This window comes from Glycine max, chromosome 17 (genome assembly GCF_000004515.6).
Source record: "Glycine max cultivar Williams 82 chromosome 17, Glycine_max_v4.0, whole genome shotgun sequence".
Taxonomy (NCBI): Eukaryota; Viridiplantae; Streptophyta; class Magnoliopsida; order Fabales; family Fabaceae; genus Glycine; species Glycine max.
This window is the reverse complement of record NC_038253.2, coordinates 1,669,947-1,687,272: the sequence shown is the minus strand read 5'-3', so window position 1 is coordinate 1,687,272 and position 17,326 is coordinate 1,669,947. Positions and strand designations below refer to the sequence as shown.

General features: G+C 30.8%; 2 protein-coding genes across 2 annotated transcripts; one reads left to right on the top strand and one right to left on the bottom strand.

Annotated features, from left to right (window-relative positions):
* Positions 1-6,558: 6,558 nt before the first annotated feature.
* On the top strand, positions 6,559-8,743 carry LOC100306097 (CASP-like protein 8). The gene is given in 3 exon segments (NM_001250552.2): positions 6,559-6,848; positions 8,121-8,247; positions 8,380-8,743. Coding segments are annotated over 3 exon segments (582 nt in total). The 5' UTR covers positions 6,559-6,621; the 3' UTR covers positions 8,608-8,743.
* A 478-nt stretch (positions 8,744-9,221) lies between these two features.
* LOC100807655 (uncharacterized) lies at positions 9,222-12,360 on the bottom strand. Its single transcript, XM_006600274.4, has 4 exons — positions 12,047-12,360; positions 11,766-11,921; positions 11,040-11,318; positions 9,222-9,716 (listed from the first exon to the last, which is right to left on the bottom strand). The coding sequence occupies exons 1-4, from the start codon at positions 12,128-12,130 to the stop codon at positions 9,438-9,440; spliced, it is 798 nt and encodes a 265-aa protein (XP_006600337.1). The 5' UTR covers positions 12,131-12,360; the 3' UTR covers positions 9,222-9,437.
* Positions 12,361-17,326: the final 4,966 nt, after the last annotated feature.

Sequence of the window (17,326 nt, the reverse complement as noted above, 5' to 3'; positions counted from 1 at the left end):
AGAGTTTACCACCAAATCAACGAGTTAGTAAGTTAAAAAAATTAGATCAAAATATAAATTATTTTTTATTTGTTTAACAATTAACATATTTTCATTTAGCATGTTATTTTCAAATGCAAAATTCTCACTTTTAATAATATCAAACTTTTATTCTCTAATAACATCAAATTCTTGATAGAAATGATCTACCATTACTATAATCTCTATGAGTTATTGTTTAGTAATGATGTATTATTTTTAGATTTAGTTATTTAAATATTATTAATCTATGAATAGAGTCTATAAATTTTCATGAGCGCGTTTAAAATCGAGTTTAATAAAACTCGGGGAATCTTTAAAGAGTACTTTGCCAATATTGGGTATTAAAAATAATATATATCCGCAGATTTTTTTTTTATTTTCACAGGTAGGCGCTGTTGACCGTTTCAAATTTTTGTTAGGGTACGGTCATTCATTTTGGATAGGTATAAGTGCTTTCTCTATACTCAATTATAAGAAGACAAAAAAACTTTTAGTTGAAATTTAGATATAATTAAATTTTAACTATATTTAAACACATTTTTTAAAATCTATATAAGTATGTGCTAGTGATTACTTTATCACTTTATTCATTCAATACTTGTCTATATTTAGTGGAATTAAATTGTAATGTACTGATGATGGTGCAATTTTTTAAAACTAATATGTACTTAAATTGTTGATTTTTATAAAATTTAATCCTACAAAATATATTTAAAATGGTTTATAATTAATTGAAAATTTACAGTAAAAATATATGAAAATTAAATTCTATTGAATATGTTTAAAATTTTGGTTATATTTTTGTCAGGTAGTGTAATCGTACTGTGAGAGGAATGCGACTTGGGCCTAATGAGGAAAGGCATTTAAGACGAAAAGGAAATGATGCAATAATTATAACACGTTGTTGTAGGCTGTAGCTGTCGACAAGCAGTAATTAGCGTGAGAGAGTAGACAAGCCAAGCAACTGATATGATATCAAATATCAATGCTTCTTGAAATCAAAAAAAATATAAATGCTTCTCAAACATTTCCAACTTGCCAACCATAACACACACCCAAATAATCACACTCCATTTTTTAATTTTTTTATTCACCATGTCAATGTTTACACTATTTTTTCTTGTAACTGTATTATTTTCTTTAATTTCACTCGTCATTGAACATTTGGGGTTCGGTGATCACAATATTTGGGTCCGTATATCTTGACTCGTGTGAAAAAAATGCCCTGTGTAGTTTACCTACACAAATAACAACTTCAGTTCAATTATTATACCTAGAACTTTTGTTTCCATGTTTTCGGTTAAATAAAATATAATATAATTTTAAATATTTTCTTTTGAAATATTAGTATTTTAATATCAAAGAAAATTTCTCAATCATTAATATGTGTGAAAAAGTATAAACGTTAATTAATTTGAAATGGAGGTAGCATTTGATATTATCAAAATTCTCAATCATTAATTAAATTTAGAGACTCAAATCCATGAAAGAATTGTGTGTGGTGCAGGTAGTCTTACAAATTGAATGAATGTTTTGTTTTCTTTTATTATTATTAGTAAGATTAACAAATTTAAACTGAAGGTGGCGACGCTCTATAATTTAGTAAGAAAAAATTGCATGATACGAAATCATGGTGACTTAATTGCATCACCTAAGTTTTCCGAAATAATAATATATACCTGTCAACTACTCCATTTAAATGTTGTGTAGATCTTTCATATGTGGCTTCGTTTGTATCCATGATCCCTTGTTTTAAGGATAGCCCGAGATCAGGGTCCTGCTCGTAACCCTTTTTTCTTTTTGTGATTGGTACCAAAACCTGCTCTACACATTTTTTATTATTGCATTTGTTCTCTGTCTATCAAAAGCTAAAATAATTTTAATTTCTAAGTGCTATCGAAAAAAATGAAATAAACACTACTACAAGCATAAAATAATTCTACATCATCAAAACCTTATCGTTAAACTCATAATTTTTTTATTAATCTTCTTATATGTTAGCTAAAAGGTTACTAAATTCATTTTTTGTATTTTTAAGATATTAAATTTATTAAAAAGTTTTATCAGTTTTAAAAATTGTCCTTACTATTAGAAAAATGTCATTTGTATGATAAATTGTACAAAAAAATTTACAACTAAAAAAAAAGAATAAGAGATAAATATAAGATTGAATAAATAATGTAATCGAGACATACAATTGTAAAAAAAAATATTATTGTTTAAATTACTGTATACGTAATACAATTCTTATGAAATTATTGAAATTCATCATCTCACTAATTTGAGTTATTTCACTAATTCATTATTTTATCTAATCAATTAATTCAGAGAGAAAATATTGATTATGCAGTTGATTTTATTAATCTGTGTCAATTTATTTTCTTCAATTCTCATAATGAGAAAAAACCATCTTATTATAAAACTTATTGTCTATTGACTAAAAAATATAAAGTAATTTAAAACATTTTGATAAAAAAATTAATACAAAAAAAATTGGAAAAAAAATCTTATAAATAGTTGTTTTTATGGAGCGAAGTAATATAACATGAATATTTTATTAAACAGGCCACTTGCGGGTTGGCAGACAATAATACCATGGCATGCCAGCGAAGGCAAAAGCAACGGCTAAACCATACATTCAAACTGCATGCAATTGCAAGGTAGCTAGCATCATTAAACTCCACAAATTTAGATTGATATACCAATCTTGTGCAAATCCTGGGTAATCACACGCATTTATCATCAACTGAATAGACCAGGTCAATAGATCTTTATGATTTGCCCTACCATTTCCTCTCACTAATTACCATACAAGGGGATGAGCCCTGCTGTTATTTACTAATTAATATGATGTAAAATAATTATTTATAACTATCCAATACGTGAATCAATTAATAACATTTTTTATCTTGTGATTTTCGAATTCAAATTCTAAATTAACAGAAGGTTAGATACTCAAATGAATATTAAGACTCATCTAACTCAACTATAATTTCTTTTTATGATATTAGGGTAATACATTTTTTAGGTGTTGGGCCAACTCGATTAGAATTACATAAACAATACTTTAGTTTCTGAAAAAATAAATAAATAGAAATAATAATTGTCCATTGTAGAACCTAATGACTGTAGCTGTTCATTCCTCGGGTTGGGCTCAAGCCGATGTCCATGTCACATTGTGACATAAGAGCTAGGTGTGCCTTTGCTCTAGTATATAAGTTTAGGTTTTAACTCAACGTAAAACAATTTTTCAATAACAATAAAAATTGAAAACTAAAAACTTGACACAATTTCTATTAACATATAGTTAATTAAATAGTCTAGAGAGAATGGGTATTGGAAAATAATATAAGGTTTCTTCACTCTGTGTCAGGTTTTTTAATTTAACTGAGCTCAAATGATTATTTTTAAATTTCCATTTAAAAAGTAACAAAAGACTATTTTTTTTTTAAAAAAAAAGGTGTAAATACACTTATTCTAAATAAAAGGCTAAAAAGAAATAAGAAAATCCTTTTCTTCCCTACATTAGTTTAATAAAAAAATTTGTTTACTATTTTTTTAACTAACTATTAGTATTAGAACCGGTGGGATTAAGTCTAGCAAAATGGACTAATTTCCTATAACATGATTAATTAAGGTTCCAGTTTTTTAGAAGTGTTTAAATTTACTGTCAAATTGTATCTAGAACAAGATTTACTCTAAAAAAAGATACTTGTGAAAAAGAAAACTAGTAGTACTTGAAAATTCATTGGTGAAACCCAATTTTAATTTATTAATACAAATATTACCTACCGTGAGATCTATTGTCTTCAAATTAATTTTTAATAATATGATTTTGCACCTATTTGTGTTCTAAGTCCAATAGTAGTATCATTAGTGTGTGTCAAATTTTCAACCTTCACGAAACTTCAGTTGCTTACCAATGGTGAAAGACTAAGACGCACAGCTAACGTTATTTTCCAGTTCCAGTTTACCTGCAAGTTAGATAAGTTGAAGCTCTTCATAATTGATCACTGGAACGTAGCAAAACAAAATCCAAAAATCATGTTATAATGATAATTAATTAACTTCTTCTCTGACTATTATGCATCGAGACACCGAAAATCCTAAAAAAAAGGAAGCCGAACACAGAAGTAGAATATACACATTTGATACGGAAAGCGATTGTGAATCTGGATGTGCAAATTAAATAATTTTGTTTTCTTTTTCTTGCGGAGTTATTTAACCCGAATACTCAAACAAATGAAATGTGAATACAAATTCCTGGTCAACTTTCTTGCCTATCTGAACGCATCGGGTAAATTAATTGATTAATTCGTGCCCTTATATTATATAGAATGATTATTTAAGATAGGGGGAGACTTGGTCATTTGGCTGAATATGACCAAAACCAGTTGTTAATTCAACTGCGTTGTCGTACAACTATGACGAGGATTAATATACATGACATGTACATGGATGGAAGATATATATAGAACTTATCCCAGTGTGACATCATGCATACGACACTCATCAATGTTCTTGATTTGAACTACGCCCGTATAATTGAATTCGTGAATGTTCTGTTGGAAAAATGGTCACACTCCGTATTTCAAATTGAAAGTCTACAAATGATGTACACAAAAGTTGGCCAAGTCTGAACTCAAAGATTGGCAGAAACTATTTTTGAATGCATATTTGAATTTATTTATGATGAAGGAAAATAAGAAAATTTGAAAGAAGACAAAGGAGATTCTTTTTCACTTTTTTTGGAGCAGCGTATAGTCTGGTTTCCCTTTCTTTTGTCTTTTTTTTTTTTAATTATATATTTAAAGAACCATAGAATGGTAGAAGATTGATAGCGTGGTAAATCACAGAGTACGCAGCCTCATTAGCTTTAGTTAGGTTCCGATGTTTCACATAAAGTTTTGTGTGATTGATTGAACATATTGGACCCTTTCTTCATTTAAAGATAAGATATAAAAATAGTCAAAGGATATGACGTTGATAAATTTAAGCAAAAGAGTACAGTATCCCGCAATTGCTCCGGCTAACCCTTCCTCTATATGACCCACCAAAAATATCTCAAAGGAAAAGAAGAAAAAGTTCAAGAATGTGGAGCAGCCACACACAATTTATTCTCTATATAATTTCTACAGTAATTAAGTTGAGATTAAATTGTGCAATTGAATTTAACCATGGCTAATAACTCTACATTTTCTCTATAATACAAGTATATTTTTTTTTTTGTATGAATCAAAATAATGTCCGAAAGTTTATAATAATTTACGTATCTTACTTAACTAGAATTAGATTCTCTTGACCTATGATATAAATACGTTAATACTTTCTAACATAATTTTCCTACTTTTTTTATCAGTAAAACTCAACATATTTTTTTGTTTGTTTAATAATATTCCCTTTAAAATTAAAGTTTAAAGTAGGAGCTTTAAAATAGAGTGGAAATTTTTTGAAACTTTTAGCTTAGAAGTTCCTTTTGAACCTAAAAGATTCATTTTACTGTCTAGTTTAGGATAAAGAAAAGAGAAAGACTAAGTAAGTAGCATATTTTTAAAGTATTGATTAGTTTAACACGAGAGGGTAATGCATATAATTTAATTTAAAAGTTATTTAAGTTTTTTTTTTCAATTTTCTTTTATAAAAATTAAACTTCTGATTATTTTTTTTCTGGAGAAGAAAAGTATTAAACAAATGAACCGAACACTATGATATGTAGAAGAAAAAAAGGAAGCAAAACTTACAAATTCTACACTTTTAAGAGGTAGTTAATTGATAGAAGTGCACATGAAAATGAGTGTAAAAAATGGGCCGTGCAAAGAGTAATATTATATTGTATTCAGATATGCATATTTTCTGCTATTTGCTCTTTTTCCCCCTCTGATCTTCTATTCTACCAACCACAATGAACTACAACTTTGATTCTGGAAATTCATTCAATCATGATTAGGGGGAAATCAACGACATATGATTTTTTCGTACATTTTCTACATCAATGCCACATAAGACAATTAGTTCAATTCTTATCCTCCAAACCAGAAATTGCCAAGGGAGAGCTAGAAAAGCACTACAAGAAACGTCTTTTAAGGAGTCATGGATGTAACACTTATGTTATGTTTCTTGCCTGTGGCTCCATATAAATATAATAAACACACTATCCGAATCTAAGATTACAATTACCAAGTTATTTAGCTGGCAACCAAATATATATTTCGTTTGAAATGTAAGCCTTGAAATCAAGCATGTCAAATATATATTCTGATATATTAATTTTCCATGTAAACCTTGAGACTTGAGATTACGCATATCAAATATTCTAACAGACTATTAGCTGTATATATGTATGAGGCTCATCACATTCACGTCCACACCAACTAACAAGCAACTGTTCAAACCAACCATATAATATAACGTGCAGGAAACTCCAACTCATTTGTTTTTACACCTCTCTGGTTCCATTGGCTTTCCCCCCAAGTCCATATCCATCTATATATATTTGCAGAATATCATTGTTTTGTTCAACTATCCTTATCTGTTATATCTCACCACTAAGTTTATTATTATCAAAACCAAAAGCTAGCAAGCTACCTTGCAAAGCAACACATGGCTTCTACAGACAAGCATGGCGACACTGAATACAGAACATCATCTTCAACTCCAGCTCCTGCGGGTGTTGATTACTTTAAATTTGATGTTATCCTAAGGTTTGTGTTATTTGCAGCATCACTGGTAGCTGTTGTGGTGATCGTCACTGGTAATCAAACAGAGGTTATTCTTGTGCCACAGCCTGTGCCATGGCCAGCCAAGTTCAGATACACACCAGCCTTTGTGTAAGTTGGATACTTAATCAAGTTTTTAGCATATTTACTACATTTATTGTAACTATCATATAGATAAGTTAAGAAAAACAATATATTTTTTCTCCTAAGTTAAAAATAAAGCCTTATCTTATTAAGTAAGGTTGGTAATATGGATCACACTATTTCATGTGACTTGGTTAAAAACCAAAACTTATATATAAATTAATTTGTACAAGTTTTCCAAAATCTGATTTTAACTTATGTATAGACTAATTTTAACTTTGGAAAAAAAGCTTAATTCACTGTGCTTCTTTTTTTTCTCTTAGTAGTGGTTACTAAGAAGTTTATCAAGAAACATACCTTTTTCTTCAAGCAAAAAGGTGCTGCAAGTATTTTGCCATATGCCTCTTTATGTGGTTATTTGCAACATGTGACATCAAATGACAATTTTCTTGTCATGAAGAATCAATTATAAAATTCGATTAGTATATTAAGCTTACCAGCATTTCTTTATGTGATCGAAAAATTTTCCGTAATTTATGAGACTTAACTAGGGATATAGGAGTATATCCACTATCCAACTTTGTTTTTATGCTTCCAGCAAATGAAATATTGGTAGACACAAATTAGGGATACTCGTACCTTAATTAGTTGTATACGACAAAAAGACAGATAGGTTCCATGTTTCAGCGATTAGATGTTTCAACTTTCAAATTCAAAGGAAGAACGCTATCTATGACTTGCTTCCCATGTGAAGGGTTTTATCTAACTGTTTTTTTTCCAAGAAGTATGGTCAGAAGCAAGCTAAAACCCTTTCAATCTCATATTTTCCCCCATATATATGAATCTTGGGGTTTTATCTAAGATTACGTGCTTAAAGGATGCCAGAGCCAATTTTCAGATCAACACTAGTTGATTTTCTTTAGTAGTACTTTTTGGACTACTTTCTGTAGCATCTAAAACTTGACAAGTTGCAAGCTAAAAATCCCTTTTGAAGGAAAAGTCGTCCATGATGGCTTTGCTTAATACGTGTTATTTTCTTGTATGTGTATTTTTTTTCCTCTGTTCTAATTTCCTGATGTCATTATCTTTAAATTTAATCATTCCTTTATATATATATATATATATATAATATTTATTTCATTTATAGATTCAAAGTCTACCATCTACATACAACTAGTATTAATTTATTTATTAAAATGCCTTATTCTCACCAATATCTATTTTTTGTCAAACAAGTCTTCTCAATATTACTTGTTATTGTCCACTTGCAAATTGACATATAATGTGATATACATGCAGGTATTTTGTAGCTGCATTGTCCGTTACTGGCCTCTACAGTATCATTACAACACTTGCATCACTCTTTGCCAGTAACAAGCCAGCCCTCAAAACCAAGTTGCTCCTCTACTTTATCTTATGGGATGCGGTAATTAATCCAATAAACCGTTTTTTTCACCTTGCTATTCATCTTCTCTTCTCAAACTAACTTGCTTTAATTTATATATATCAACATGAAAGCATAACAAATGAATAAATTAGCATGATGACTCTTTTGCAGCTGATATTGGGGATAATAGCCTCAGCAACAGGCACAGCTGGGGGTGTAGCATATTTGGGTTTGAAGGGAAACAGCCATGTGGTGGGTTGGAATAAAATTTGCCATGTTTACGATAAGTTCTGTAGGCATGTTGGTGCCTCCATAGCAGTGGCTTTGTTTGGAAGCATTGTCACAGTCTTGCTCATTTGGCTTTCAGCATACAGCATTCATAGCCGAGTCCCCAAGTAGATGGAAGGAACATGGATCATGCATTCACACATCTTCATTTATTGTTTATAAAGTTAGCGTGCTCAGTAATTCAGTAATTGTTAAGAGTGTGTAGATGGTTTAATGTATTGCTTCAGTTGTGTTGATTATTTTTTGTAAATCAGTGTTTTCCCCTCCAAGTACCTCAGTTGTATTTTACTACATGACATTCGTGACATAAATTGAAATTTTTAATTATATATGTTCCCACAAAAATAATATTGAATACCATGTTATTGATGCATTAAAGTCATTGGAATTGGAAGCCAATGCTGCAATTACTAGGGATTAATACTAGTCAACCAGAAAAATGAGCATTTTCCCCACGCAAGCTATAGCATTTGCTGCAACGAATAAAACACTACTAATTCTGTTTAGCATCTAATACTTTGCAGGATACTTTCTAAAATCTAATAATCAAGAGTGAAGAGAAATTGTTAACAGTGGATATAGGCGATGCCTCAGCATTTGAAAGGACATGTTTTGTGGTCAGTTGCCACTAGAAGCTTGAGAATCATTCACATGAAAGGTCTAGTTTGCAGTATGTGTATACAACAACAAAACTCCAAAATCTGTCTAACAAGTAACATTACCAATTACCAAAACCTTTAAGGCTTATTTTCATTGAGGTGCTGCCATATATCAAGTTAACAAGTCTCAGCTATATACAACGAGATACGGAGTTCAAATAATATAACAAGCATTATGAACTTATTATTGTCTTATCTTTGATGGCAAACTATACATGGATTATTACCACAGAACTTTACAAACCATAACTATACACAGTAACTCAGATAGATATCAATACTTTAGTTTATCTCCGTATAGCTATTGCAAGACCAAGGTTTTGATGGACGACCAACCACAGAGATCTGAACACGTAAAACCTCATGAACAGCACCTCGGCGAAGCACTCCCAAAACATGCTCATCATCTTCTGTTGCCAAATCTGCCAAAGAAACCCACCGAGAATGTGACTCATCCCTCATGCGGAAGCCATAGTACCATCTACCAACTTTCCACCACCTGACGCAGACACGCCGATCTGAGATCTCATGAATCCGAAGGGCTTCTACAAGATTGTCACCCTGTCAATGAAGACATCAAATACATATCACTCTGGTTTAGTCCTTCAAAAGTTTTCATATGCTTTCCATCACCAAGGCTGAAGACTTAAGCGTTAAATAGATTTGATCGTTACATGTCTAGCAGAGAATGAGAAAACCAATTTAGATCAACCCGCTAACAGGCATCTACATAATTTGATCCAGTTGTTTACCTACTTAAGTGCCCAGAACCAAGTCCACATAATTATGAGGCAAACATCTATTCAATTAAATATGTGATGCACTGCACTATCTTGTAGAACAATTTCCATGTAAAAGCCTTCTGGGGAAGAGGACAAAAGAAGCGGGAAAATATATATTACAGGCCGTGGTTCACCTTTATCCTTTTTATTTCTCTAAGGAAGGATCAAAGAATAAAGGATAGAAATGAAATTCAAAGGAAGAGGAAACAGGTAAAAGATGAAAAGACACCACTTATTTCTAAAGGTTTCAAAGATGCAAACTTGGGAACAAAGCAATGAATGACAAAAGATTAGGTACTGTTAGATGGCATGTTTTCTTATTTTCAAGAAACATGAAAAGCACACACGCACACAACAAGTATTTTTTGAGCATGTGGCACATGGATTTTTTTTAGTCATTTTTTTTAAGTTTACCATGATATTATTACCCTACATAAAACTGATCAAAAGATATTTTATTTGATTGGCCAAAGATTAAGAATAACTACGAAAAAATTGAAGCATTAAGGAAACAAACAAATAAACTTTCTTAATTAAATGTGGTGAAACGAACAAGCAAAAGAAATTCAGCACAAATGGTTAGCTGAGATAAACCTGAATAAACTCAATTACATGCAATCAAACAGCTGTTTGGATTTCACAATTGGCAAATGTCCAACCATGTTTAATCATGTTCTCTAGTTGCAACCTTGCAGCAAATAAAAGTAGCATATATACCATTGCCAATAAGCCAAAGACAGTTTGATAAACTCATGCATAGTAATTATCCAAATCATCACCAAGCGACACCAAGTTAACCAATGATGAAGCAATTACCTTTTGAAAGGAACAAAAAATATGTGGGATCTGAAACAGGTGTTTATCTAGTTAAACTGTAAATAAAACAACGAAAATGCTAACTAGTTAAGTTCCCTAAAGGGGTATTGATCAAGGAATCAAAAGTGAAAAGTTTTTTTTATTGAGATGCACTCCCCCATGATTTCCAATGCAATGTAATTTTCATAAAAATTTTCTATTTATCATTCCTTAATCAGTGTTCTAAGGGCACTAATTATTAAGACTCATGAACAAATCAAAATAGGGTGTCAAAGAATGGGAATACCGGAATCCCAAGGGTTGTGAGGCAGTAGTGTACCCCAACCAAGTTAATCAGCACATTCATTTGAGGGTTGAACAAGAACCTCTGCACGTCTTCAAACCCAAACATCGTACCAATCAAGGTGTCAACAGCTTTCAGATAGTCCCCAACCTCAAGTGATTCAGAACGAGAACAAGCTTCCAGAAACTTCACAACAGACCTAGCTCTAACTCCCAATTCCACGTGCCTCTCCAAGTACAATTTCCTCCACTTCTGTAACCCAATTTTCCAAACAAACAATTTCTGTACTATACATCCAACCACCAATACATCAGCACCATATAACCAGAATTTAATACAGTTTAATTTCCATGCAGTGACAGTACAAATGGGTTTTACATCTTAACCAATTAGAAATTATGCAAAGGATGACAGTATTAAGGTAATTAATGCCAATGCTAACAAAATTACCATCCGTGACAATTTCTAATTCGTTGACAGTATACATTTTTTTTACCTAGTTTGTTTATGTACTTACTATTTACTCAATTTATTAACAGGGGACCAAGTTCTTTCCTACAAAGGTTAAAAAATATTGAATATTAAAGAAAAGAATAAAAAATCAAATTTAGGGCTTAGAAGTTAGATGATGATTACCCAGAGTTCCAATTCGAAAAGTACCAAACTTTGTTTAAACAAGGTTGAAAAACAAATAGGGCGTTCCTCCAAAAGAGGAGAATCAGTGGATACCTCGAAACTGGGAGAATGAGTGGAAGAAGAAGAAGGGAAATGGAAGGAAGAGAGTGAGGGCCATCTGTTTCTGACAAGAGACTCCCAAATGCAATCTGAGAAGCAGAGTTCCTTCCAGAACATCGAACAACAACCTAAGGCACACAAATCCCGCACCTTTTTTGCACCAAATTGAAAACAACACAAAAGGGTAAATAAAAAATCAAAGATTTTCTATGTAAGGTAAATTGAAATTCGTGATCACAATACAATTGTAAGAGGGTTTCCAACCAAATTCGAACCTGAAGTAGCGAAGCAATTTTGAGGGCAACATCTTCAGGAAGGGAGCTGATGATGGAGATAGAATCCGCTTTTCCTTTCTGCATTTGCAATTTGCAAATGAAAGGATCAGTGTTGTGATTTTGATTTTAGTCGTATTCGGCGATTTCGGTGTTAATTTAATGGTACAATGAAAAGGAAAAAAGAAGGAATGTGTCCTTTTTATTCCAATTTAAACTAACTTCTATTACATGGCGTCAGTGAACCACCACTTTGTCAAATCTAATCATTCTGATGACTGAGTTTTTTTTTTTCTTTCTTTCTAGAAAATAAAATTAATGAAGGACTTTGCTACTATCTTAAACTTGTTCGGGAAAATGCTTTGTGACCGCAAAAGTGGTTTTAATTTGTTGATGTTTACGTAATGAGATTGATTTGTTTAATCTTTAATTTCAAATAGATATGCATCCTCGATCATCTTTCTTTCATTTAAGGCATCTCTAACTATCCTCCTTAAGTTGGGGTTTATTTTTTAATATTATTTGAGTGTTTCTTAAATTTGATATGCTATTATTTTATTTATTGTTACTTACATCTATGACCTCCTTTCCATGAAGTTTAAGGGTTAATACTTAATGCACTTAATTTAAAGAATATTTAATAGATGTAAGTACTATGTTTAAACTAAAACGTGTTTATTTAATATCTTAATTCTTAACGCTACATCATTAATAATGAGATAATAAATAAGGATATAATTGGAAAAAATATTAATTAAATTTTGAATTTCTAAAATATCAATTATTTTAAGATAAGAAATAAAGCTAAAACATCTTATAGTTATGAAAAGGAGGCATTCATAATTATGGTTTGAAGTTAAATTATCTATTGAATGTTTATAATTACTTTTAAAGTTTAATTTAAATTTACAAAATTATTCAATTATAGATTAAATAAGTTTCTTGAATTTTATAAAATGATCTTAAAAATAATATCTAACATGATTTCTAGTTACTTGACAATATAAAAAAATTACACTTGCAACGAATAAAAAATAAACTCACTTTTATTCAATTTTGTTATCATTTTAAAATAATAAATAATAAATAAACGAATGTGTATTCTTCAATTTTAAAGTACTATAAAGATAAAGGTGTGGTTTAAAATCTGATCAAGCTTTAGATTGAAATTTAATTTATTCTTCTATACAATCTCATAATTTATTTTAATTTATAATGTTTATAAATTGTGAATATTGATTTGGTTGAAAACGAAGCCGTAAATAAAATCAGAAATCAGAACATTACAACACCCATGATTTTTGTTATGTCAAATAAGAAGGTGGAGGAACATCTATGTTCTCTTATGGTCATCCCTGTGATGGAGTCGAGTGTTGGTCTCTACTCTCTACCTCCTACCTCTTAAAACAATTTTTTAGTTGAAGTTTTGTTTCTTTTATAGCACTTAATTAAATATAGTTTCTACAAGAATAGATATTAAATGCCAACTTTCAAGAAAACACATGGACATGTAATAAGTAAATAGAAGAATGTGCAGAGATGGGTGTGATTGCGTGAAGCACTATATTAGTCCCATATGGATCAAGCGAAATTGAAGGTGAAGTCAAATAAAGCATGTCTTTCTTTGCCCTTTGGCTAAGATTGAAGTGTATATTTATTTTAGTATTTTCATCACTTCAATATATGATACCTAAGTATTATATAAAAAAATAAAAATAAAAATCTGATACGAAAGTCATTGACCTAAATGATATTAAAATAATTTTTATTTGGGGAAGAGTTATAAGTTACTAACATTAGCTTGCTACTCCTTTCAAGAAGATCAACCGGTTACATGAACAATTCGGCATGTGGAGGCATTCAATTTGGCATGTCAGTTGCTGGTGTATGTGGAACAAAAAGAAACAGCATTGGCTTTCGAGAACAACAGTTTGGAAGAGATCAAGATCACTTCTTGGCCGTGATTCTTGTACAAGAGAAGAAACAAATCTGCGATTTTCTTTTCTTCATGGAGTATCAACCCTTTGTTCTGCTTTTCCTCACATAGTTAAAATATATTACAGGATCCTCTTTTTGTGATTACTATCATATAATATTCTATATTTTGGTTAGGCCTTTTGTATGTAATCTTGCGGCTGTATTTCTTGTCCAGACTTGCTAACCCACATATATAAATATAACACTTTTGCCTTCCAAAAAAATAAAAGTTCCTAACATTAGCTTGATACTCCTTTAAAAAAAACAAACATTAGTTTGCTACAGCCCCCTAAGCCCATTCTATTTATACTCTCCTTTTTCTTTTTGCACCGTCTGTTTATATTTTTAATTTTTTTTATAAAGTGTCTTTTTTTCATAAAATATTCATATTCAATATATTAAATAAATAAATTCTATAATATATATAAAAATTACTTTATAGAAACTAGTTTATGTAATGTTAAAAGTTAAAACATAACTACGTTTCAAAAACTAATTTTAGTAAGATTTGTGAAAAAGAAGGAGAGAAGATAAGTATTTTAGGAATAAGAAAAAGTGGAAGTGTGAAGAGAAAAAGATAAAAAAAAGAGTGTAAATAGCATAGGTCTCCCCCTAAATGTATTGTGAAGTTTTGGATTAATTTTTATATTTTATTATTGAAACTTTGAAGTGTATGCTACTCAGTAAAGATTATAGAAATTTTCCAGACAGATTTTGAAAATATCAAGCTACGCATAAAGCAACGAAAATTGTACCACCGTAGGAATTTGATTTAATTAATTAAACCAGAAGTCTGGTGGAGGATTAATGTCTGTTTCATAGTTACCCACGCACTTATCATATTAGAGGTCATTGTCAAAGCTTTGAAGATGATCTAGAGAAGCACGGCAACAAGGTGTTTGGTTTGGTTCAAATGAGAAGGAGATGCACGGAAAGGGAAGAGAAATGCTACCTTATTTGGTTCATAGGAAAAAGAAATGAGCCAAAAATATGATGAATTCTAGCGTGCACTAGCAAATGATGTTTGTGTATGTGTCAAAGTGTCTATTAATAGTTAGATTTGTTTAATTTCAGATTTTTTTTTCTTTTTAATTTTTTTTATTCTCTTATTCCTTTTCTTTACCAGATTTACTCCTCGTTTATTCTTCGTGTCTCCTAAAACATAATCTATAATAGTCCTCTTTACGCTCTCACATGCTATATTTTCCTCAAAATCAACACAGAACACACAAGGAATCTCTTCAATAAATGCGTTACAGGCTTCAGAAGTCAGAACTGCAAATACAACAAATTTAGAGTGGTATATGAATTAAAAAGTAACCTAACAACCAAGGAACCCAGGAGATCATGTGGCAAATTTACCTCAGAAAGACCCTTTTAGTAACTATTTACCAAATAGGGTTTCTTTTGAAAGTATTTGCGAAGGGGGTTCCTTTTTACAAAGGGTACCGCCATCACCAATGACGAGACACCAGTCTCGCCAATGGGAGGGGCGAGACAAGCTGATGTGATAGTGCCGCCAGTGCTTGTGGCAATACATAGAGAAGGAAGAAAATATTATCGATATGTGTAGCAAACAACTCATTATTAAAATTCTTAACTTAATTAGTGAATTTCATTTTACATTTTTACTCATAATAATTCTCATTTTAATTTTAAAAATATGTTTAATAGTTAAATAATCTTAGTTGTAATTATAAATCACTTCTATTAATATTTTTTTATAAAAAACAAGAGAAATAATAAGAGAAACTGTATTTTTTATTATATAAAAATATTTAATATACCTTCATATTATCAAACTGTATAAAATAAAAATATTTTATTTGTCACATTAAATATCGCCATAAGTACTAGTGGCACATATGCTTTTCTTTAATTATATAAACATAAATGAAGACTATAAGACTAAGGAAAATAATCTTTTGCAAAGCATATGTGTTTCTCGTGACCCAGTTTCAAAAGATGAGAAAAAAATATAAATAACATATACTTCTTTTATTAAAAAAATAAAAAAAAATGCAAAACTAAGCCCGTTGTTTTGCTATACAGACCGATAATATTTTCTTCCTTCTCCATGTATTGTCACAAACACTGGCAACACCATCACATCAGCCTGTCTCGCCCCTCCCATTAGCGAGACTGCCTCCACCTCACCCTGTATCGCCCCTTCCATTGGGGAGTGTCTCGTCATTGGTGATGACGACACCCTTTGTAAAAAGGAATCCCCTTTACAAATATTTTCAAAAGGGACCCTATTTAGTAAATAGTTACTAAAAGAGTCTCTTTGAGGTAAATTTACGGAGATCATGTTCTCAGTTCTCCAAATTTAGAGTGCCATTTGTTCACTGCGTGTACCTTTGACACCTGTAAATGAGTGTCAGACATCTATAAAGGTGATGACTTTAGCCGATTGGATGGAACATGCATGAAGAGAGTGAGATTAACAATTTGTCAATTTCTATTTTCTGGGGTTTAGAACAAGGCATCCCAAGAGTCACAGTCACAGTGGTAATAAGAAATGCTCAAACTACACTAGTAAAAGGACTATGGTTTCTAGAAAAATGCCGTCAAATTTAGTAACATTAATCACTTCACACAACTAGTTAATATTCTCCAGACTCCAATGTTACTAAAATTTCTTAAATACTAATGCTTTGAACAACAATTATTCTGATAATTTTTTATTTTAAAAAAAGTTAAATATGTTACCTTGTTATTAATGTTAGAAAATTTTTTGGCTACAAGTTTCAATTAAAAGGCATAACATACAATCTATATCAGCATAATAACCAATTAATTAACTATGGACTCGTTTTTATCACTGGATGTGATCATGTAACGCTCTATATGTGCACGAATAAGTTACATATCTCAAAACATTTTATCCGCATCAAATCTTAAGCTGCTATAACTTCGGTGTTTTTCTTTAGTTTGACGTGAAAATATTTAGATGCAGAAGAGTCCCAGAACTCGATCGGTATGCGTTAATTAGGGAATTTAGGGGAATACCTAGAGGAGTTAACAAGTTACTGGAGACAAGGATCACCGGCCAAGTGAAATTGATATCACATTTCCTCTCAAAATCTTAGGAAATATTACTACTAATTAAAGTATACAACTCACATTTTTTTACATATCTTTCATTCCGCCATTTCCTAATTACTGTGAGGCTAACTACATACTCACTTGATTTTCCAATATTAAGTGCGAATCTCCGCATTGCTATGCTCTACTTCTTATCCATCCTAATTATTTCTTTCGATTTTAATCATAAAATATTTTCAACTAATTTATGTTTTTTTT